Genomic DNA, 23,812 nt, shown 5'->3' with positions numbered 1-23,812 from the left:
AACAAAATAATACTAAGGTTTTTAATTCTCTGTTCGAAGCAACACATTTTCAGCACTGTATCATTCATGTAAGACCCAGTAAGTAGGATTTTACAGACCAATGAGCCTAAATGTGCGATTGTGATTAATTGGATAGAGGCTGAAGAAGCAACAAATTCATAAGCTTTACTTCTGAGGTGTGGAGAAATCTTCCTGCAGATTTCTTTGAAATTCTGAAAGCAAGTTTTACCAAAAGGAAAGTGGTGATAGAGGCAAAATACAGAATGACAATGAAAAACTAAAAAAGTTTATACATAGTTGTTGAAGCTTCTGAAATTTTTCTGTTAACCCTCTGGGCTCTAAGCGCATTGTATTTTTTCCTTACCCTCATAAATTTACTTATATGTACCTGATAATATGAGTAATCTGATAATAATCAGAATCTCAGCTCTCTCTCTGTAACAAGGCCATATTTAATCTAGAGCATTGTGAAAAGAGATCACTTCCCCCTAAAGCTGAAGAGCTGAAGTTATTTGGTCCTAAAGGTGAAACATAAATAACTTGTTTGGACTGTAACCTACAGATACTAATTTAAACTCACATATAAAAACACTTAGACACGCGAGCAAGCTGAAAAACCCACACACAGGTGAAGGAACACAATCTTGCAGGAAACTTCCGAAACGCATGCACCAAAAGTCAAACTTCATGGGACTAAGTGGGCCTAGGGAGCACTGAGCTGAGAGCACTATTTACCTTCTATTACCAATTCTAACACATAATAAACAAGCATACACAAGTGCCGTCAACTGAGTGTGTCCAAAAATGCTCTCTCGCAGGCTCTACCGCCTGAAATAACGAGGGGCGCTCCAGCACATCAAAGGCTCTATAGTTTTCAAGGCTGAAATCAAGTGGATCGATGAGACCTAAAACATTCAGAAGCCTTGAACATCCAGAGGTTGAACGTGTGCTTTTTGTTTAACTTCCTCCTCTCTCTCTCTAACGGCAATGCTGAGAGAGGAGCTTCTGGGCAGAGAGCAGCTTCACAGCTTACCTGATGTTCAGCAGTTTCAGGGCGTTGAGCAAGACCCCCTTCTTCACATCATAATCAATCTTCTGATCGGTTCCGAAACTTGGAGCTCGGTTGATCTGGAATTAAACATGAGAGTGTGGATTATAGTTTTTCTTTCTTCTTTTTCTTTTTTTTTTGGGTGGAGGTGTTTTATGTGCCTTTTATTTTCCAACCCCCCCAATGCATTTTATTGTTTTTTTTATCATAATCTTCTATTATGTAAATGCATTTAAAAGAATATTTGATGGAAGCTTTTTTTCTGCTGAGTGATTATTTTTATTATTTTTTATATTATTTTTGATTAGGCACAGCTAAATTTAGTGTCCATGATGTCAGGTCACATCATGTCACAAAAACGACTACATTTAGTCAGATCATTGGTGGTATCACTAAACACCGCTCTGAAGCTGGGTGGTTAAAACTGCCATGGTAATGCCACCATTGGTCATTCTGGGATCTGACATGCCCCTCAATTTTGAACAGACAGCAGCTTAAACATTTGGAGCATTTAACTACTATTAAACTGCACTAATGTAAAAATATATAATGACTACAGAACCGGTAAATGCTTAATTCCGTTTCATATCTTTAGTATTAAAAATACTTTTCTATAATTAAAACCATACGGACATGGTTTTAAGGCCTTGATACATACAGTGCAAAATAATGTGGATAAATTAGTGCTGAAGTATAGCATAGACAACGTTTCAATTAGTTGAATAAGTTAATAAATTAACTGATTTTGTGATGTCACAAAACCAATATTACAGCACCACCAATCAGAACAGAGCTTAATGACAAGCATTAGACTTAAAAGCACAGTAACAAAACACTGTATAATACTAAAGGATTAGGAAACTACAGTCTGAAAGAACTTGCATGCACACTTGGAAAAAACAGCACAGTGTATCCATCAATAAAGGAAACGCCGAAAGCATGCTAATGCCTTTCTGTGGCCAAAATGGACACAGCAGTGCCATAACTCATCTGATGACAGATTTAAACTTCAAGGGGCTACTGCCAAATTCTCAAACTGGAAAATTAAGACATCAAATACTTTGAACAGTATATAAGTGTAAAATGTGAAAAATGAAGTGAGACTGGTTGAAGCACAATCGCAATAGTTAAGGTATGTATTTAAAATGCATAATGAAACATGCAACTGAATAGAAGTGATGCTGTTACTGAAGAGTACAAATAAACATAACTGCAGATTTCTAGGAGTTAACACCAGAAATGCTTTTTGAAGACAAAAGATCCTTTCACAAACGAGAATGTATTAAAGGAGACACTCTTGTGGGCTGGGGGTGACTTGGGTGGGGGTCAAAGTGACCTTTGACATTTGTCCACTCATACATCCTGTTAGGCTGGGACAAGCTGTCACTTGATAAGATGTTAGCATCTCCTGTCAGACAGCACAGTCTCTCTCTCTCTCTTTCAGTGTCACTTATCCCCGTTTCCTTGCACTCAGCTAAAGTGCCGCCTCCCACTTGCAGTCAGCATCCTCCAACACGGGCCACTGTGGGAGTATTGCCTGGAACTGGGCTGAGTGTCTTCTCTACTGCATGCTTACACTGAAAATGAATCTACTATGTCTGGAGAGTGGATCATGCTTTCTCCTAATGAGAAGAGCCACTGAAGTTCATAACCTCATCGCTCCCCCCCACCTCCACCATCCCTACAGTCCCACTCCACACCCCCCCATCCCCCTGAAAGAGCTCCACAATCTTATAATAATGGCCCCCTTTCTTTTTAGAAGGTAAACAGTTGTCAGGGGCACTGAATTCAGGTATCAAGTGTTATTTGTAACATGCCAAAATCAATCCTTTGCCCTGTCTCTCCAGATGGCCCGAGAGCTGCTCAGTGTAACAAAAGGACCGAAGCAGTGCACTGATTGAATTGCAAGCCATGGAAAAAAAAAGGAAAAAAAAAAATAAAAAAAGAAGCGAGGTCGAATAACAGTAGAAGTGCCACTTCTCGAAGGGCCGCATGCCTCTCAGGCAAAGAGCTAAGACTAAACCATCTGATACGTTCTTCTAGAACCTTCTTCGCAAGTCAGTGCTGATCTGATTTTGTTTTGAAACAACTTCTCCATAAAAAAAAAAAAAACATGTTTACAAGAAAGCAGCTCCAGTATGTGTCGGTGCAGTGAAAACTATTCATAGCCGCAGTGTCCTTTCTCTTTATTCTGCTCAAAACAATCTGCAGCCATGACTGACTCACTGGGTTCTTTGTTTCTCTATCTGTAAGTTCAGCGGAAAAAAACAAAAAAAAACAAAGAACAAAAAAAACACCCAATTTTCAACTTACTCCCAATGTAGTGAAGCATCAATCAGCCAAGCATCGCTGTCCAAAGTTTGCTGACTTTAAAACTGTTTTAAAGCTGCAAGGTTAATGTCACTAACACAAAATGGAGGCTTATTTCCACCACTTAGCCCTGTGCAGACTGTATGTCTAAATCATCACACATTGCCTCAAACCACCTGAGCGGTTATCACTATGTATACAAATGGGAGAATGGTGCGGAGAGAAGGGTTGGCTGACTCAGTTTTCATTTTCTGTCATATATCCCAGGCCCACAACACTTCAAAACAAAATATAACTGCAGAATAAAAACGAACAGCTGAAAACATATTCACTTTCGATGTTCATTCATTCATTGTCTGTAAGCTCTTATCCAGTTCAGGGTCGCGGTGGGTCCGGAGCCTACCCAGAATCACTGGGCACAAGGCAGAAACACACCCTGTAGTGGGCGCCAGTCCTTCACAGGGCAACACACACACACATTCACTCACACCTGTGGACATTTTTGAGTCACCAATCCACCTACCAATGTGTGTTTTTCGGCTGTGGGAGCAAATAGGAGCACCCGGAGGAAACCCATGCGGACACAGGGAGAACACACCAAACTCCTCACAGACAGTCACCTGGAGCGGGACTTGAACCCACAACATCCAGGTCTCAAAATATACTCCTGTACTTAAGTGAAAGTTGAAAACCCCTTAGCTTTAAAAAAGTAAGTTGAATAACCACATAAGTCCTTTATTCAGAATTTATACTTAAAAATTGTAACTAATACATAAGCACTCAACTTAGATTCAACATGGTCCCAACTTAAGTAAAGACTCGCTTATCATTAGCAGAGTAAAAATAACAATTTGCTATACATTTAATTACATTTAACATAAGCACTGCATTGTTGTTGTGTTATTTAGTGTGTGGAGTGTATACAGTAATAAATTAAAAAATACACTACTAGTGGCACAAAACCCTACGTCTCAAAAACGTTAGCTTCACAGTATAAACAAAGCTATTCTAAACATTAAAGGAACTAGGTAGGGTTTTGTATTTTTGCTCCTGGGAACCTCCAACAGAATGTTATTCACTTTTACAGCACTGTCCCAAAATCAAGGGGGTGGAGGTTGTTTCCTACCCTCCTCCAAATGATACATAGTGCAGTATCTGCAGTGCTGAGCCCAGAGCAGCAACAACATAGGCTCTATTCACAGTTTTACAGGTCAGTGAAGCATCACAATGATGTTTACTGTAAATGTGAGGTAACTAGTGTTGCTTTTAATGGAAGTTAATAAAGGAATACATTATTTTGTAAATTTAGATCCATCTTTCTGATCTGTTTATTATGAAATCTAGACATGGTGTAAAAGATGGAGCCTTAAAATTATGTGAAAACCTGCAATATTGAGAAGAAAATGTCACAAGGCAATAAGCTTTCGTTATTTTTTTGTGATGTTAGACTCCATTGCAAACAGTGAAGAAACTCTGGACACTTAGAATAAACTGTGTTAAATGTGTAAAACAATTGTTTTAAGACCACTCAGGAGCCCAGGATTGTGGCACAGGCTCTCATGAGCAGTGCAGAGGCAGACGGGGACATGCAGCTGGAAAAAAAAAAAAAAAAAAAAAAAAAGAGCAGTTCCACTGCCCCCCTCCTCCACCTCAGCCACAGCATCAGAGGCAAAGCCCTCACCGGGCCCTGGGTAAATCTAGCCCTGGCTGGATGTTAATCCCTCTCACAAAGGTGCTTACTGATGTGTGCCTGGCTTAGAAGCGAGCTGTAAGATAATATTTACATCACAACTGAACGCCGGGGGCGAATAATAGGAGGGGCCGGCAACAGTGGGCTAAATCAATGAATTTACTGTACCAGCCGTAACCCTAGCAGCAGTAGTTCTCTCTCCCTCCGTCTCACTCTCTCTCGCTCCCTCTCTCTCTTTCTGGATGCTTTGAGCCATGCAACGTTACCCCTTGCCGAGAAGTTGCCCCGCAGATGGCCCGCCGCACAAAGCAACAAAGAACAGCGCATCAAGTTGGGCGACCCAGGAGTTCCAGAGATTTACCATGTCAGACATGTAATGGCTCCTATTTTAACCCCTTAAACTGTAGGCTTATAATTCACTTATTAATCTTAAGATGCATTATTCGCTGGCTGCTAGGTATTGTTCTCTAACTGCTGCGAAACTAATGCGTAAGTTATGTAGTTTTGAGATCAAGGAATTGAAGGGTAGGGCCCACATACTGATCCGTGGCGCTGAACCCTTTAAACTCCACCATCCATTATTCAGTTAGGAACCTTAAAGTGTATTATTTAGTAGCAGTTTACATTTTGCAGGAACTACTATGAGTACTATTACTCTGAGAGTCTGAAAATTGGGGGTTTTTTTTACATGTAAAACCAGAAATAAACAATAAATATATATTTGAAAATATAAAAGTTACGAAAAATTAAAAAATTAAAAAGATGGAATACATTCGGACAGATTTTCTGCTTTGTTTCTACATCATAATTAAGTGGATTTGTGACACTGACCATGTCAACAAAAGGTGTCCTTTTACTTAAATATAGACATGGACTATATTTCACTCAGACTGCTATGCTGACAACATAATTTAAATAAATAAATAAATAAATAAATAAATACACCAACCAACCAAATATAAGATTAGAACAAAGGCAAAGTGTGACACATTGAAGCATGGATCCACAAAGCAGTTCTTAAATTCTATACCCTAAAAATAATGGTAACCTAGGGGTTCTTTGCAGTGATGCCTTTAAAAACCACGTTGTGTTGCTTTAAGATCCTTTCAGTGGATTTTTTACTTATAGAACCATTAAAGTGAATTAAATGTGTGTGAGAGTTAAGTTCCTTGTCAATATGAATTAATAACTTTTCTGTAACTACACCTTGTTTACACCTTCACTAATGTATTATACAAAAAATTTACTGAATTACAAAAGAGCATTTTTAGTTCAGTTTTATTATCATTATTATTATTATTATTACACAGCAAATATTTTAACTAAGGAACTCCTGTATTTCATAAGGTTGAAGGAAGTAATTAGAACTCAAGTAGGGACCAACACAAAGGGTCAGTACAAGTGGTTCTTATTCTCATTCTTCTTCTTTTTTTTTTTTTTTTTTTAAATAGCTCTAAGACAAAGTGGATAATTCTTTAGCAGGTCCTGAGAGTAGGAATAGAGAGAGAGAGAGAGAGAGAGAGAGAGAGAGAGAGACTGTTTTCCACCAGGCTCATTTTTCACTCCGATTCACAGCTTTGCGTCCATCAGCGTTTGAGGAAGGCCGAGCAGCTCTGGGGTTAATGAACCCCTGTAGCTGCTAAAACCCCACCACTCATTTCCTTGAGGATCTCTGGCAGAGGCCTTACAAGCCATGATCATGTTAGAAAGGCGCAGTATTAAAATGTGGTATTTTTTGCTTACAAATAATATTCAGATTTCAGATGTGGTGATCCAAGAACAATGGAAATATGCCCATGAAAAAAAGTAGCAGAGAAAAAAAAGTAGAATTGAATGTTTTTTTTTCCTATTTTGTTTTAAATAAACTAAACCTTTTAACAACTGCTTTAGGAGTAAGCAATATTGACTCAGTCGTTAGTTTCCACCTCCCCACCTGAATATCTCTGGCTTTGATGCATGAATAACCTGTCAGTGGTCCTGCAGCCAACGGTGAGAGATGAAGCCTCGGTGATTTAATTTCTCTACGCAATTAGTCCCACATGTATCAGCCACTTGGTTTGAGTTTACTTTGATGTACTAGTGGGCTAACGATCTTGATTGCTGCCCTTCAAGCTCAAACGGGCAGGCATTCGACCATTTGCATTATTCTGTTGAGGAAATGTGGAGGGTAAATACTTAACAGAATTTTTCACATGCTGGAAATATCAAGACATTTAAAAATTTTTACATATTCCAAAGAGATCCGTGAGAATTTACTGTACCTTTTTTTTTAGGGGGGGCGGGGTTTGGTTGGGGTGTTGGGACAGATCCAGCTGGTGTTTAAAAGCCATCAGCATGATTAATCTTGCAGTAATATTAGTAGGCTGGACCCTGACCACATGAGAATAAACAAACATTACATTCTCAGGATGCCAAATAAATAAATAAACAAATAATACGCTTGTGGGTACTGCAAGGCCGCCTGCCAATACAGACTGACCGCTGCAATGCAAATCAGAGAGAAGGAGCAGGCACTCACGGCTCCTCTTTCACATCGTTATCAATCACTATTTTGTTCTTTTTGTCGCATTTCGAGCGGTTAATTCTAGAACTGAAACCCAATAGCCATCGTCATGCACTTTAAGGGTCAGAGAGCTAGCCAGCCCACAGCCCTTGAGGTCACCTACTCGGAGAGACTCGCAAGGCATTCCATACACACACACACTGTCAAGGCCAAACACAGACACACACACACACACACTCCTTCTCAGGTTCAGAGAAAAATGGGCAGGCGACTGAGGCAGCTCTTCTGCTGCCTGTTGTGAAGGTGTCTATTTTCTAAGGATGTACAGTAAAAAATGTGATTTATTATTTTTTTAATGGATAAAGGTATGGATAAAGACAGACAGATGAATGGATCGCTGTAATACATTTTTAATAAATCTACCCATTCCCCCTCATGGGAAAGCTAAACACTGCCATCTAGGGTTACCAGAGCCATCAAAATGCAGAAGAGAGAGGTGTACAGATTAATCAAAACCAGAGGAATCAAATGGAGGGGCTTAATGGTAAACGCACTGAGGGGAAGTTAAAGTACAGCAAAAAAGTAAATCTGATAATATGGTGCACTCATTGCATAATTCATGATTACACAGTGACAAATCCCATGCAAGTCAAAAATAAAACTTTGACAGTTTGAAAATTCCGTTTCATGCATGAATTCTTGATGCTCACAAAGCATGCATAACCATATTCACACTGCCTTCAAAAAATGCATGAAACTTTCAGTAGGAGGTCCTCTAAAGTATTTTGTTCATTTTTCACCACGGCCTCCACCTGCTCATACTTTAAAAAAAACGATTAATAAAAATGATAAAATTCATAAATGTATCACACCTTTAAAAAGCATGGACTTAACAAACATTAATAAACAAAACAAAAAAATAATAAATTAGATTTTGAAATTTTTTGAGGAATGCGTTTTAGAAGGGTGTCAGGAAAGAAATCCAGGCTGAGAGCTGCATGTTGCAATACGGGGGAAATGGCCGTCAGGAGGCGGTGGAGACGGCCGGGAGATCAAACACACACGTCTGAGAGCGCCTTTAAATGGGGCTCTGTTTGTGTACACTCTCTGATGCAGATCACTTCCATTCATTCACTCTGCAGCATGAAAAAAGAGCCTGGGCCTGGCTTGTGTCAGCTTTCAAGCAACAAGACGACCAAACTCATCTTGAAATAATCGAGGTGGAAAGATGTTTGGGGGGGGGGGGGGGGTATTAAGAAAGAAAGAATATAGAAAGACAGAGACACAAGAAAAATGATTGTGTTGTAGGGGAGAGACAGAGACAGAGAGAGAGAGAGAGAGAGAGAGAGAGAGGTTAAAGAATGATTAAATAAGACAGAGACGAGCAGAGAGAGGCCGTGAGAGACAGAGCGAAAGAAAGTGGGCAATGGCAAATGCTTCCTACTCACTATAGCTTTGGTGACTGCCACACACCACACCCACACACATCTACACACACATACAAACCCGCCCCCTCCTGCAGGGGGGCGATTAGGCCGCAGCTCCCAATAAACAAAGCCTAATGACTGTGTCTTTCACATATAGCTCAAACACAAGCAGCACACCAGTGTGTGTGTGTTTATGAGTGTGCATGTGTGTGTGTGTGTGTGAGTCAGTGATGTGACTATTTCTTTTATATTTTTGTTCTTTTTCTTCTGCGGGGTAAAGCAGCAGTGCCCCCTGCTCTCTCCTCCTGGCTGGGGGGTGACTGAGAGGGAGGGAGTGAGAGAGGGTGGGTAGGAGGGGTGGAGGGAGGGCCGTCCACTGGCCTGACTCAAAATATGTGTGTGTGGGTGTGTGTTTCCATGTGGTGTCTAAAGAAAACACCACAGCTAACCCTCCTTTTATTGAACACACATCCCCCACAGCAGCCCCCAATAAAGGTCTAATCACTCTACTACTGCCATTTACAGCTTAAAGACGGGGGTTCAGACAAAAATCCAACAATTTTCTAGAGATTCACAAAAATGAAAATGAAATTCAGGACCCAAAGAGCCCAAATTCATACTGAAAAAGGCATACCGTAAAAAAAAAATTCACATAAAAGAGGCCTATTAAAACAATTACTGCATTTAAGCTACGTTATGGTAGAGGATGATTGAATTCCATCATTTTTGTGGCATATTTTGCATGTTGATTCCTCCCTTTCTGAATTTTTCCATCATTTCAAAAACCAACATGGACTTTCCTTACCGCTTCTGCTGTATAATGAGCAGGATACTGTCAGGTGTTATCAGAGCTGTAACGTGAAATGTGAAAATGTGTAATGGAGAAGTTCTTGGCAGTAGCACCTCCTCTTTAAACACAAGCAGAGATTAGAAAGCTGTGCTGTATGTGCTAACAATGAATAAACAGGATGTTTAACAACGATTTCTTCATTTTGTTTACTTTAATATTATGTTTTAAATTAATTGTAGGTTTATTCAGTATTTGGGGGAGGTGTAGGTTCAGAATTTTCAGCTAGCTTTCTGATTTGTTCAATTACATAATTCAGGTCCATTTCTACAATGCAAACTTGCTGCCAAAATGTCTGCCAATACACTGTATAAAACCAGAATATCTTAGCTGTCCAAAGAACAACATGTATCTCCAAATAAAGGTACTTTATATCAGAAGGAATAACCTGCACAGCTTTCAGTGGAGTGTTTCTATTGGTCCATTCATTATGAATCACACACAATGTGAAGGACCACTGTTCTGTTGAAATGATGTAGTAAACTAAAAATCGACGTAAATGAAGATACATTATACAGAATTTGAAGAAGAATATCCCACATCTCTCTGAAGATTAATACTGTCTTAATGGGAATGCATTAAGTTGAATGAATGCTACTGATACTGCACAGTCAATATTAAAGCTGCATCATTACATATTTTCAGATGTTGTTTGGGTCCTTGTCCCACATAGAAGGCTACCAGAGAGCCGATCATTGGTACCTTCGTATGATCAGATTCGCATGACGTGTGGATGAGATTTTAGAGGTGTGTGACCTATATGATTTTCTGCAAACTGCAATTACACATCAATCTCTAGCCATTTCAATATTTAGAATTTTATGTGCATTTTCACTGAAGTATATATCAGCTTTTAGCCATGCAGTGTTTGTCATTGTGAGATTCATCTGTGTGTCAGCTGTATTAGCGAAACATTCTGTAAATAGTGGTTATAATTGGGAAAGTTTATGGTATAAATTACAATTAAAAATACATATTGTGATAGCTACCCGCAGTATAAATACAAATATAACATGGCCGACAAAGCTGGCAACCAACGACAGTCAGGTAATTAATAAACAAAATTGATTTACAGCTTCTATAATGATTCAGAAGTGAATTATTGGTTCTGCAAAATTAACTTAGAGGCCAAAATTCATTAATAATGGAAGGCAGAGTAGGCCTTAAAATATAAACCCAACTCAAGCTCAATAAATATTTATCTGAACCAAACCAAACATGGCATGAAAATTCGGGTCTGGGTAAACATTCATGCTCTACTTTGTTTAATTTCTTTTTTATGTTGTTGTTGAACAGCTGTATTTATATGTGTGTTTGTATGTCGCTACATGTGTGTGGGTGAGTGTAGAATCCACAAACAAGAAGTAAGGCGAGCTTTAATGAGGCCGAACGCGGCGAGTGGTCTGTCGCCCCTATACGGCCTGGCTAAAGAAAGCAACCAGGAGAAATTCATAACCATAATAAACACACTCCCAGCCAGAGTCCACCCTCATGGACGTTTGTTCAGCAAGGCCAGCCTGGACATATATTTCACTCAGGTTTCCTTCCTCTCTCTCTCTCTCTCTGTCTATCTCCCTCTATCTCTCTGTCCTCTTGCCTTTGCATTATTCGTCATGCCAGCTTAACAGCTCCAGTGTGACCAGCTTCTGGAAAGACTTGGGAAAAAAAGATGAGGGGGAGGAAAAATGGAGAGAGAGTGAGAGAGAGAGGAAGGGAGAGAGGGCCCGGGGGGCAATGATATCGGTGTTGCACCACAGCATTTGACTAATGGGTGTTTGTGTCCCTCTGGATTCCTCCTGACCTCTGGAGGGGGCTATCCTTCCTAGCAACAGTAGCCTCTGTCAAATGGGTAGGCATGCAATTAGCAATGCTAACGGTGAGCGCTCACAAAAGCGCCAAACAAACAGCAGCCGACCACTTCTAGTGCAGATCGAGGATGATGTGCTAGAGTGAGGGTTCCTCAAGTTACGTTCAGAGCGTCCCCCACACTCACCCCACCCGCTCTAGCTTGTGTAAATGGCCCAAATGTTTTGAATGTCAAAGGGAGGTGAAAAAGCGGTGTTGAAAACCCAGGGAATTAAGATAAGGATTGCAACAAAAGCTGCCTTTCTCTCTCGGCCATGCCACAATGCTGTCTGTCTGACGAGCTCGAGCCGTGCGCTGGAGCTGTTCCGCCTCCTACCGTGTTTTCCTCGCGCATCTGACGAAGAAAGAGAGAAAGAAAGCAAGCAAAAAAGAAGCGCTAGGAATGATTTTAGCAGGTGTGCGCTTGGAAGCAGCGCTGTAAATATTATAGAATGATTTAAATAGCACTCTCTAGACTGGTTTACATTTTTTCACCCGTCTTTTTGGCCTTGGTTCATGTGCTGCTCTTCTGTAGTTAATTGAGAGGCAGAGGAGGATACACTGTTATGCGGGGGTGTATGTGTGTGTTTTTGTTTTTTTTTCTCATATGCCTGTGCGTGTGTGTGTGTGTGTGTGTGTGTATCAGTGTCTTAGCTACAGAGATACTGCTTATCCTACCAAAAAAAAAAAAAATACATTTCTGCATAATTACCAAATCTAAGGTGGAAAACAACTTTCCAGGAAATACAGTTCATGCAAGCAGGAAAAAAACTACCTCACTTTTATACAATATATCATCTACCTTTCCCATGGAGTGTACATATGTGCATGAAATTGATTTGGGACAAAGTTTCACTCCCTTGTTAGGTTAGCCGGCACCGATGGAGGAGGGGGTGTGGGGTTAGCTTCTCTCTCTGAAGCCGGGCAGGAAAAGGCCTTGCTAACACCATTAGAGGCTGAGGGCTGGGGTTGGCATCAGAGAAGCGGCCTAATCTGTGCTGACACAAATAAGGCAACCCAAGACATTCTGATGTATGCCATTTGTGATTTTGGCACAAAGAAAAATTTAAAATTGTTGGCATTTTTTAAGCAGCATAAAATTATATGTAATTCAAAAATTTTAGTGTTTTTTTAATCTGAGAATAATTGTGATGTTTTGACAGATTGGCCGTAATTATTTCAGAAACCGCTATGTTTTTATTTTTTTAATTTGGAGCAAATATTTTCAATTTGTTGAAGTAATATTTTCTGCCAAATGTGAATTGTGATATTATATCTAAATAAAAACATATAATAATACTACTATTAATAATAATAAGTTATTATTATTATTGTCGTTATTGCATTTTATAACAAATTTTTACACGATAATAATAAAAATAATAATAATAATTATTATTATTATTATAACATCATCCTGAATATTCAAATAAGTCTTCAGATTATTTTATATTTCAGATCAGAAACAATTTCTTATTTTACAGATTTATAAACACTTCTCTATATATTGAATTATTATTAAGAAAGAGCGAAATTTGCAAAAAAATGCCTTAAATTTTATATCAGAGCCATGTCTCAAAGTTACAGTGAGTCCATGTTGCCTCTACTGTGACAGAGTTTGGAAACGTCTCTTGACTAATCACTCAAAATCGGAAATAAATGTTCGCTGCCGTAAATGTAGCGTGAAAGAGAAACAGCTTTTTTTCCCCCTCTGTGCGGAACTTGCGGGGATGTTAATTGATGGGAGTTTGTGGTGGGCTGCTAGTAGCACCGAGGGATCATTATCACTGAAGTGTAACGACTGCATCTACCACTGTTTGCGTTCTTCCCCTCAATTCGTCGAAGGCTCCAAAAAAACCTGCACGGAGACAGCCAGAGAGGTGCGGAGAAACACCACTGTCATTCAGCAGCTGCTGCTTTCACACCCAGGTACAGCCATGACAACTATCACTCCAACCAACAAAGAAAGCAGAGGAGAGCACCAATCCCTGTCCATTTAAACTTTCAAGCTGCTAGAAAGAGAAAGATTTACTCGGAGGGTTTACGCAATGGCAAAAACAAATAATTATCCCAATGGCATTTCACATCCCAGAGTCAATTGGTGGGGAAAGGGAGGGTTGGGGGCTGATGGGGGGTGGAGTTGGAGGGAAAAAAGCTCAGTACTTTGGGTTAAAGGATTTAGGTCATGCTTTAACTGGCTGACATCAGTGTGGGAGAGATGGAAAACCTGACATGGAACTTTGTGGAACAAACGCTCCATAATTTCACCCCCCAGCCGCCCCCCCAACACCTAAAAAAAAAAAAAAGGAAAAGAACAGTTCCAGCAACAGTGGGCCCCAGCCATTGCTGAACCTGCAGTCCTGACCTACATTTGCCTGAGAGTCTGAGAGAGAGAGAGAGAGAGAGAGAGAGAGAGAGAGAGACCTTGCTGTGGAATGTAGCATAAGCAAAAACATGTCCATGTTTACATGATCAGTCAAACTTGAAAACCGTCTTGTATTTACGTTTATCGCCACTGTCGTTTAAACGTCCCTGTTTTGTAACGTGATAGTAACCAGACAGCATTCCTGCCTCTTTCTGATCACCAGCGTCCACTCGCTCAAAACATATGCTTAAAGCTGGACAGGTGGACAAACTCACACATAATCATTATTATGATAAATGACACTGCAGCACACATTTCTGTGTACTGTCAGTAGCTGAGAAACACTGAACTGCATGCATATTAAAAGAGACAGATTTAGACCAATTATACAGAGCCTGTAAACAACATCAACCAGTGTATAGTATCTACATAAACTGCATAGAAACCGGTAGCTGATTGGATGTCAGTCCGTCATGACATCAGCTTGGTTTAATCATTTATTTTTACCAGTTGATGGATTTTTTTTAAAATAGATGACGATCTAAGATTTTATAAAAATAAAAATATAGGTGTATAAATATATTCAGTGTTGTGATATTATAATTTTGTTATTTCACCTATCTTTACACACACTGTTGCTTTATTTCTTCAGCCTCTACTTCTCATGGAAACACACACACACACTCACACACACACACACGAGTGCTGTGTTTCATATTAAACTAAATCTGAAAAAGAAAATAAACAAATAAACAAACAAACCATGAGAGCACTGGTTGGCAAAGTCAAACAGGAATGCTGCGTGTTTGTAAGCTTAAAGACCAAGCCAGATGTCAGAGTCTATTCTCCCTATTCTCTCCATTCATCTATTCAGTTTGACACTGGCTGTGAAATTACTGTTATTGCAGCTTCTTCGAATGTCAACACAAACAATACTAAAGACAAAAAAACAGCTTTTGTTGTTTCTCTTCCAGGAACGAGAAGTCTTTTATGAATTAGCAGATAAACAATAACTGCCATTTTCTTTAACTCTAACTTCACTGGGGACGTATATCGAGCTCAAAGATAAACAATGCAGAAGAGGGATGGAGAGTGTAGTGCGGAACGGGGCTGTACCTCCAGCAGCCAGGGTTTGAGTTTGCGGTCCAGGATGATGTCAAAGCCCAGGACCTCGAAACAGACACTGTCGCTCCCTGGTGGCTGTCCCGGGCGGCACATGCGGTAGGCGTGCAGGACGTGAGGCTCGGCCACAATCAGCGTCTTCACAACCAGCTCCTGCCACACAATGAAAACACGCCCATGTAAAACCATACGGACATTTGCAGACTATAATAAACTTTAAAATGCCTTTATCCTATATTTACGTTGTTTTTCCCCTTTGAGGTCCATTTATATCTTTGCAAATATCAAATTTGTAGACAACAATTATAAAACCGTTCTTCCTCACTCACATAGTAACAGTTTACAGTTACTGTGCCTTTAAAACGTAAGTAAATGAGCTGTTTTCTGATTGGCTCTCCTCCAGTCTTTGAAATTTCAATATGTCTCTGCTAAGGAGTTGCAGCCTGAATATTCTGTATGAAGTAAAATACTGGTGAAATAAACACAGACTGGTTTTGTAGTGTAGTTTTCATAGATGAACCACGGAATGGGAAGTAATGGCTTATATTTTTAACTTTAAATGTTTACTTGAAGTGAAATAATTTCCATGTGCAGTCTGATCCTGGAGAGCTATTGTTGAGATAGTTCTGAGAATATATTGGTCTACAACGTTTTAAACTAGTCGTGCCAAAGAAGATGCTTTAAAGCAAATAATTATTTTAATTAATTTTATTTTTATCAATATTATATAGAAAACCTAAAAAGGTGTGAGATTACTGGAAGTTCCAGAGAGCAAATAAACTGTTTAAATCATCAGTAGAACCCCAGGTCCATCTCTCCAATGGTGTAAGAAATTCTGTAAGCAAGCGCATAGGTTTCTCTACAATTCAGCATTTCACACCGAGGAAAATAAAACTGTAGATTAGCTTTGTTTACAATATAACGACTCAATTATAAAGACCCCGTAAAATCTACAGAATTCTTTGGCATAGTATAGTCAAATCTACAATCTCAAAAAGCAAAACAAAAATGTAACATCCAAACTGGCTCATTTTTTATGAATAATACGGATAAAAATGTGGACACTGCAAACTCTGGTAATTATCAACACAACAATCCAGAAATTAGAGTCCGTATCTCAATAATAAACCCACTTTTAAGCATATCTACACCTCAATGTATAAATTATCATTACAATTTGAAATATCAAATGAACAGCTCTTAAAACAGTATATAAATCTCATTCACTCTGACGAACCACAGTTTATTTATTTTACAATAAGCATTACTTCAATAAAAGGACACTTTTCCCTTCATAGACATCATTTCACAATTAAATCTGAACTGAAAGTTACTGAATGGCACTGTATTGAAATATACGACGACCACTAAGACCCCCTCTTCCCTCGGGAGTAATAATACCTTCTTGTTGAGTGTAGAGATCACTTTCGGCACTAGGCCTGGGGGGGACCCGCTCGGCTACGGTGCCTCTGCTTGTGCACCCACTGAGTAATAGAGCGGCATTAGCGCCTGCGCTGCCTAATGGGACGTGGTCAGCTTAATGTGTTAGGCAGACGAGCCGGTGCAGTAAAGCAGGGAGAGAGCTCCTGCTCTGGGCTCTGGGTTCTCTTATCAGTGCCCAGGCAGACTGGGGCTCTGCTGCAGGGAGCAGACATGAGGCTTGCCTGGAGGATGGAGGCCAGAGAGCAGGGCGTCCTGCAGGGGATCCTAGGGGGGCTTAAAGAGGCCCCAGTCCAACACTGTCAGGTATTGAGAAGCGGGCCAGAACAGGACGTGTGAGCTCCACAGGGAACAGGGAGTAACACAGTGCATGTGTGTGTGTGGTTGAGTGTGCGTGTATTTGTGGGTGTGTGAGCCCAGCATGTGTCCGCCACAGAGATGAATGAGTGAGTTTATGTAGGCCGTGGCCAAGCTGCAGCTTAATAAGTTTTTAGCTATGCAAAATGGAGCCTGACCTGCTTTAACTTATCATTTTCAACAGAAGATAAAAATAAGAATTTACAACACTCTACTTAACCTACTGTGGTAGGCCTGCACAATAAAGAACCTAGACTTGTGAAAAAAGGTCTCAGTCAAGCTGGAGTAATTATTTTGCACTTAGATGACAATACATATTTTAACATCTATCTGCAGACCCCCAGAGGCAACAGTGTTTTTTTAATTGCTGTCGTTAAATTCACTGTACCCCAACCCTCAAGTGTTTAGAAACATATCGGACATATGTCAAATTCAGTGTTTCAGAATGTATGTATTGAAACAAACACGTAGTTATATGTTTAGTTAGTTAGTAAATATATATATATATATACAGATCAACTGACCATACAGTAGCACTTGTAGTTATACAGTTATAGACCAGACTGTAGGCCATCTGTTTCTCTGCATACAATCTTATCCCCATTTCACCCTGTTCAACAATGGTCAGGACCCCCACAGGACCACCATAGAGCAGGTGTGATTTGGGTGGTGTACCATTCTCAGTGCTGCAGTAAGACTGACCTACTGGTTGTGTGTTAGTGTTTGTTGTGCTGGTACGAGTGGATCAGGCACAGCATTGCTGCTGGAATTTTTAAGCCCTCAGTGACAGTGCTGAGCTGAGAATAGTCCACCAAGCAAAAATATCCAGGCAACAGCGTCCTGTATCCACTGATGAAGGGATGACCAACACAAACTAACAGTTACTCTAACAGAGTAACACAGTGAGTGGACAGTGTTTAAATTCACAAACAGCACTGCTGTGTCTGATCCACTCATACCAGCGTAACACTACTACAGTAACACACCACCACCATGTCAGTGTCACTGCAGCGCTGAGAATGATCCACATTATATTATACCTGCTCTGTGGTGGTCCTCTGTGGGTCCCAACCATTAAAGAGCAGGGTTAAGTGGAGATAAGTAAGTATGAGTAAGTATGCAGAGAAACAGGTGAGCTACAGATCTCCTGTATGGCATAGATACATGGTAGGTGTTCCTAATCCAGTGATCGTTCAGTGTGTGCGTGTAGGTGTGTGTGTATATACAGCTGCTGCTCCATAACAAATAGTCTGCCTTATTTTTAATAAAGTTCTTCATGTTTCTTGACTGTATTTGAATATCCTCATTCATTCTGCAATATCAGAATTGCAACGATCAGTATCCAGATCAAAACATCAAACCATGATTACATGTGGTACACTGCAGCCCAACACTGCAGCTATGAAGTCAAACAGGAGGCAGAGCAATGAAAGCTCTATGTTCAATAAAAAGGCAGGGTTGAACCACAGGGCAAAAAAAAGCTGTGGGTTTGGTGTTTACAACCCGCGAGAAAACCTACTTTTCCAGGAGTAAACAAATCCAGAGAAACACAGAGGGAGGATGGACGCTTACACTGTGGATCTGGGATGAAGACCAGGGGTCAGCATGCTTAGGAAGGGAAGGGAAACACAAAATGAGCCAAACTGAGAAAGTGGAGAAAAAACAAACCCAAAAAAAAAAAAGAGCCAGAGGTAGAGGTGTCAACAAACTGACAGGAAACAGAATCCTTCTGAGCTGGAGACACAGGAGAGGGCGAGGGTCAGGAGGAAAGGGCGGAAGGAAGGATGAGGGGATGAGTGAAAAGGCAATGTCTTCGTGGTGGCGGAGGAGAAAAACGGGACAGCAGGATGGTTGTATAATCACAGTAATCGAGAGAGGAGTGTCAGGGAGGTGGAGGACGGTGAAACGACAGAGACAGGTTGAAGCCTCCTCTTTAAGGAAAGAATAGTGCGCTGAGACATAACGGGGAGGAAGAGAAATGTCTGCTGAAGGATGAGCTAGTAAAAACACAGACAAAAATAGAGATGGTGACAGAGGAGAAAAAGAATGACAGCTCAAACTGTAGCCAGAACCGAAAACAGACCAAGGCAAAGTTCCCCCGTGGTAAAGTGGAAAAGTGTGCATTATACTGGTACAATGGGATAATGACCAGATGTTCATGGCAAAAGAATAATAAATTATAATTCTAAGACATGAATCTGCATTTCTCATGATACAAGTTTTAAACATACTGTTCTTAATGAAAATTGGTGGTGTATATTTTTTCTGTAATGTACAGTATATATCGCCACTGTCCTTTGAAAAGCACCTCCATTTTTTGTGGATTTTTAGTTTAGTACATCATCTGAACCCAGGAGCTGTTCTCAGGTTACATGATAACTTCATCATGATTGGACCAATAGAAATGCTACAATATTTGTTGGAATAAAATCTTTTTACACTAACTTCCATTGAAAGTTAAGGTTTCTTCCTTCTCCTGTAAAGCTACTATTTTGAAGATACATGTTTTGATACTGTATATTCACACAGTATGTACATCACAAAACACTGAGTGTTGCAGACTTACAGAAACATCTCCCCAGAATTTGGCGACGTCATAGTCGTTGGTGCGGAGAAACTCTGTGAACCAGCCGATGGATCTCTTACTGCCTTTGTCCACTGTCTCATCCCGCTCAAAGTTCTCATTGTGTTTGTTTACAGAGTAATTTGTCAGATGCATGTACAGCTGATTCTGGAAAAAAGGGCAAAGAAGAACAAATTCAACCAAATAATTTGTATAAAGTCAACGGAATAGATAGAGATAAGGTGGAAAATTCCTTTAACTACAACAGAAGAATTAGCAGTGCTACTAATCTCTACCGTGATATGGTGGGTGTTCTCACCAGATTGGACTCGTTGGGCGTGTGGTACTTCTCCGTGCCCATTCGCACTAGGCCGTCGTTGTACAAGAAGATGCGAAGGGGGTCACACGAAGTGACCAGGATGTAGATCCGCAGATCAAACTTGAAGCCCTCCATCAGAAAGGGCTTGTCCAAGTACTCCTGCACAATAAAGTGTTCCTGCGCCGGGAGTTTCTCGCAATTCCGAATCAACGATATCCTGGGGAGGGAAATTCATAAGATTCAAACGGGGAAGCCATTCCAGAAATCTGCCACATACATATTTAAGAAGCTGTTAGGGTGTGCTGGTACTGAATATGAATCTCTGCACTATAACAGAAGGACTGGGCTTTATTAAGTTGACTGCCTCTGTTGCTGGTCTCTAGACCATGACTAGGCCCAGGTTAATAGGACCAGACGTCTTGGTCCATTTCAACCTCTGCAACCATTTATTTGCTTTGGGGTGCTTGTCGCTGGCACTCAGACTTTATGGTACACAGACGACGCTACGTTTGCCATTGGACGAGCACATGAAGAAGTGAACTGGTGGGTGTTGTTGCAAACAGGGGGCCTTAAAAAAACCTCTTCAGGCAGTAAAATATACTGCCATCAGGCAAAGTTAGCTTAATTGGTTATATACTTTTCCTACTCTGGTTTACATGAGCCTGAAATGTTTAGCCGAGGCTATAACTTTCCGGGTCCGTAGGCACTGAGCCCCTCACAAAGGGGGAAAAGGGTTTGTGAGTTACAGTTCATTTGTTCTGGGACCTATTAGAGTCAGCTATGTCGCTCTCACTGCTCCACACCTTCAACTGATACATCAGAAAGTGGTCATGCGCCTTTCCTTCTTATCAAAATCAAACAAAAACCCTTTTATCAGGCAATGGCTAACTTGATTAAGTAAATAGAATCCTACATTTGTTTTATGTTTTTGTTTTGTTTTTACACAGTGTAAGCTTTGCTTTGAATTTACTCCCCCTGAATGTATCGTTTCACCATGAATAAAAGGTAGCTAACATCACTGTTTCTATATCATTGTCATCTATATTTGACTTCAGTGTACACGTTTATTTGTTAATATAAATCAATGCAAAAGTGAGAGACCACACTTTCAGCATCAGTGAAAAAAAAGAAAACACATGTTTAACTGATAATTACTACATTATAATATCAAATTCAACATATAATATCAATATTGGTTGAAGCCACTTATTGCCTTTATTATGTTTTATTTTCATTCTGTTTGAGAAGCAAAGTTAGTTTCTAAAGTTCAGTCTCAATAATTGGATGAATTTTGTGCTTCTCGCTATTAATTATAAACTTAGATTTCACAGTCTATTAAATCTTACTCCACATACAATTTCAAAGGGCAGATCAAATGTGTTTGGGATAAGAATTAGAATGCAGTGGAAGTAGAGAGTTCAAATTAAATGCTAAAAGATGTAATATTAGAATTAGGGCTGCACACTTTTGTATAATTCACTGGAAATTTAACAAATGGGCACTCTCTGATTTTTGCATATTGCTGTAAAATATCTACATTTGTGATATTTAAAGGACAAACACAGATTGTTTTGTTATTTTTGAATATTTTATCCTTCCAAGCCATTTTGATGTAGAGCTAAATTCCCATGAGCTCCTTCACATATTTAAATATAAAATAATAGGTAAAAAAATAATTAAAAATGAATAAATATTGCAAACACAGCAAAAACAATATTCTATAAAAAAACAGGCATAACACAGCAGTAAAACGTCTCACTTAATTCCAAACACTTCAGGCACACGCGCTTCTTTATTGTTCTGAACAGCAATTCTCCAGCATGAGGAAGCTGGAGCACTCTAGAAAGAACAGATAAATATCTAACCTCTACAGCACATTATTATTATTACACCAAGGAAGAGATGCCTTTCACTGACTTGACTGAGATGTTTCCATCCTTTCCACATGAATAATATATAACACAATTATTGCAAAAAATTAAAAACCTCAAAGACTGATTAAATCAAATATTTATTTCATATGAAAATGATGTACACAACAGCACTGCCTTGTTCACTATAGCTGTAATTTGCACTGTAAACCACTCAATTAAAAATCAGAAATAAAGAATTATTGATCAAAATAAACAACCGTGAGCAGAGCCAGCATAATGACACATTGCTGTTGACTGTATGTTTGCCATTTTCCAGTCTGGCTATGCTCCCCTGAGCTGCACTGCATCCGGACGGGGGGTTAGAGCTGTTTGCGGATGTGGCAGCGAATCATATGACATGATTGATGAGCTCTGATGGAGGGTAATCAAAACCCACTTTGGCCGACTGGTTAATATGGCACCAGTGGGGATCTCTCCTTTAAGCCTTCAACGCTTTGCTTTTGTTTTTTGTTTTAAACATGCCTGAGCTCAGACGCAAACAATAAGTTCATTTAGTTTTCCGACTGGAAAATAAATTACGCAGGAAGATATAACTTCATTTCCCGCGTCATGCTGCGCGTTTTCAAATTTAATTTCCCGCCTCTCCCTCCTCTGAGTGGCTGAGTTAAACTCATCTTCCTTCACTTTCATAATGTGTCGCAATAATTCAACCTCTGATGACTTTTAGTTTTAATAAATACCGGCTTACTGTAGCATACGACCATAAGTAATGTTCATATACCTTAAGGACAACAGAAAAAATAGAAATAAAAAGGCCCCACTCAGCCTCTTTGTACATGTCAATACCCCCATCTGTTGGTATCTAGGTGAAATACAGGACAAAATCTAAATCGGCTATAAAAAATACAAAAGGTTTATAAAGAAATCTGGATTTCTAAATACAATAGTAATATTAAGAATTTTTTTTCCACAACTAGCTACTGTGGTTCTAGATAGCTACTTATCCCATCTTAGAAATGTAAGAGAAAGCTTTGCTTCCCGTACCTGTGTGGACCTCATCTTAGTGTGGCACTAAGGTGTAAACAAGTTGAAATCAAGTCCTCATGCCCACTGTATGAAATAAGTGAGACAGAGAGGCAGACACACACTGAAGAAAAGGAACAATAGTAGTGCCAAATGGAAAGCACAAACTCTATTTGTAAGCTATTTATAGTCACCCCAGGACTCTCAGGTACTATGGGTGACTCTATAATCACTGGCTGGGACCTTGAGGAAGGAACGACCCATCTGAGAATGCGCCCTTGGCGCCGATTTATGGAAGAGGGGTAAAATGAGCTCCAGCATACGAATAGCTTTCGTCTTTCTACTAAACGATGCCATTTAGCCGCAGCTCACACCACATTTCCACAGCAGCTTATGTCAGTCGCCATCTTTCACACCGGGGCCAAAGGGGAATGTAGTCACGCACTGGAAGAGCCATACACTTGCAACTAGCTGCAGGGACAGTGACCTACCCGTGACCCATAGCTCCGTTGGCGGGCTTGACGATGAACGTCTTTTGCTTCCGCTTGCGTTTCAGCTCCTTCACGTAGTTCTGGAACTGAGTGTACTCAGCCGGGAAGATCCAGGTTTTGGGGATGAAGCTGTATTCCTGAGGCTGGTTTTTAATCATCCTGAACAGCAAGAGAGGGGCAAAAAACAGACTCAAACTCCATGTATTCTTCTCAAGACAAATAAGTTCCTAATCAGTTGTTCTGATATTTATGCACAAAGTATAGCTACTTTTGTCCTTAAGGTGAGAAGGACTTACTTGGCCATGTTCCTCGCTAGACAGTCTTTCCGACAGATCTCCCCCATTCCTGGGAAATGGTTAATTCTCTGAGGGAAGACATGAGGAAAATAATAATAGTTAGAGGGCATTTCAAAGTTCACCTCTGAGAAGAGAAAAAAAAGAAAGCACATTAAAGCCAGAAACTTGAAGTGAGACTACTATGTTCTGACATTTATGCCCAATTACAGACTCAAAACAAAAGGTGATTGCAAGACCTTTCTTAACCCTTATTTAGTTTACCACATCATTTTTAATTTAAAACGCAAAAAAA

The 23,812-nt window shown here is 39.9% G+C and overlaps 1 protein-coding gene across 7 annotated transcripts in view; it reads right to left on the bottom strand.

Annotated features, from left to right (window-relative positions):
* The window catches only part of ttll7 (tubulin tyrosine ligase-like family, member 7), a 108,357-nt gene that overhangs the window by 67,690 nt on the left and 16,855 nt on the right, over positions 1–23,812 (bottom strand). For all 7 annotated transcript variants that reach the window (XM_066647460.1, XM_066647462.1, XM_066647466.1 and 4 more), the window contains exons 5-10: positions 23,521–23,588; positions 23,225–23,383; positions 19,837–20,053; positions 19,521–19,685; positions 15,152–15,310; positions 1,034–1,128 (exon numbers count right to left, since the gene is read on the bottom strand). In XM_066647460.1, coding sequence (XP_066503557.1) covers positions 1,034–1,128; positions 15,152–15,310; positions 19,521–19,685; positions 19,837–20,053; positions 23,225–23,383; positions 23,521–23,588 — 863 coding nt within the window. The remainder of the gene's footprint in view (positions 1–1,033; positions 1,129–15,151; positions 15,311–19,520; positions 19,686–19,836; positions 20,054–23,224; positions 23,384–23,520; positions 23,589–23,812) is intronic.

This window comes from Hoplias malabaricus, chromosome 16, assembly GCF_029633855.1.
Source record: "Hoplias malabaricus isolate fHopMal1 chromosome 16, fHopMal1.hap1, whole genome shotgun sequence".
NCBI lineage: Eukaryota > Metazoa > Chordata > Actinopteri > Characiformes > Erythrinidae > Hoplias > Hoplias malabaricus.
This window is presented reverse-complemented; position numbering and strand designations above follow the sequence as displayed.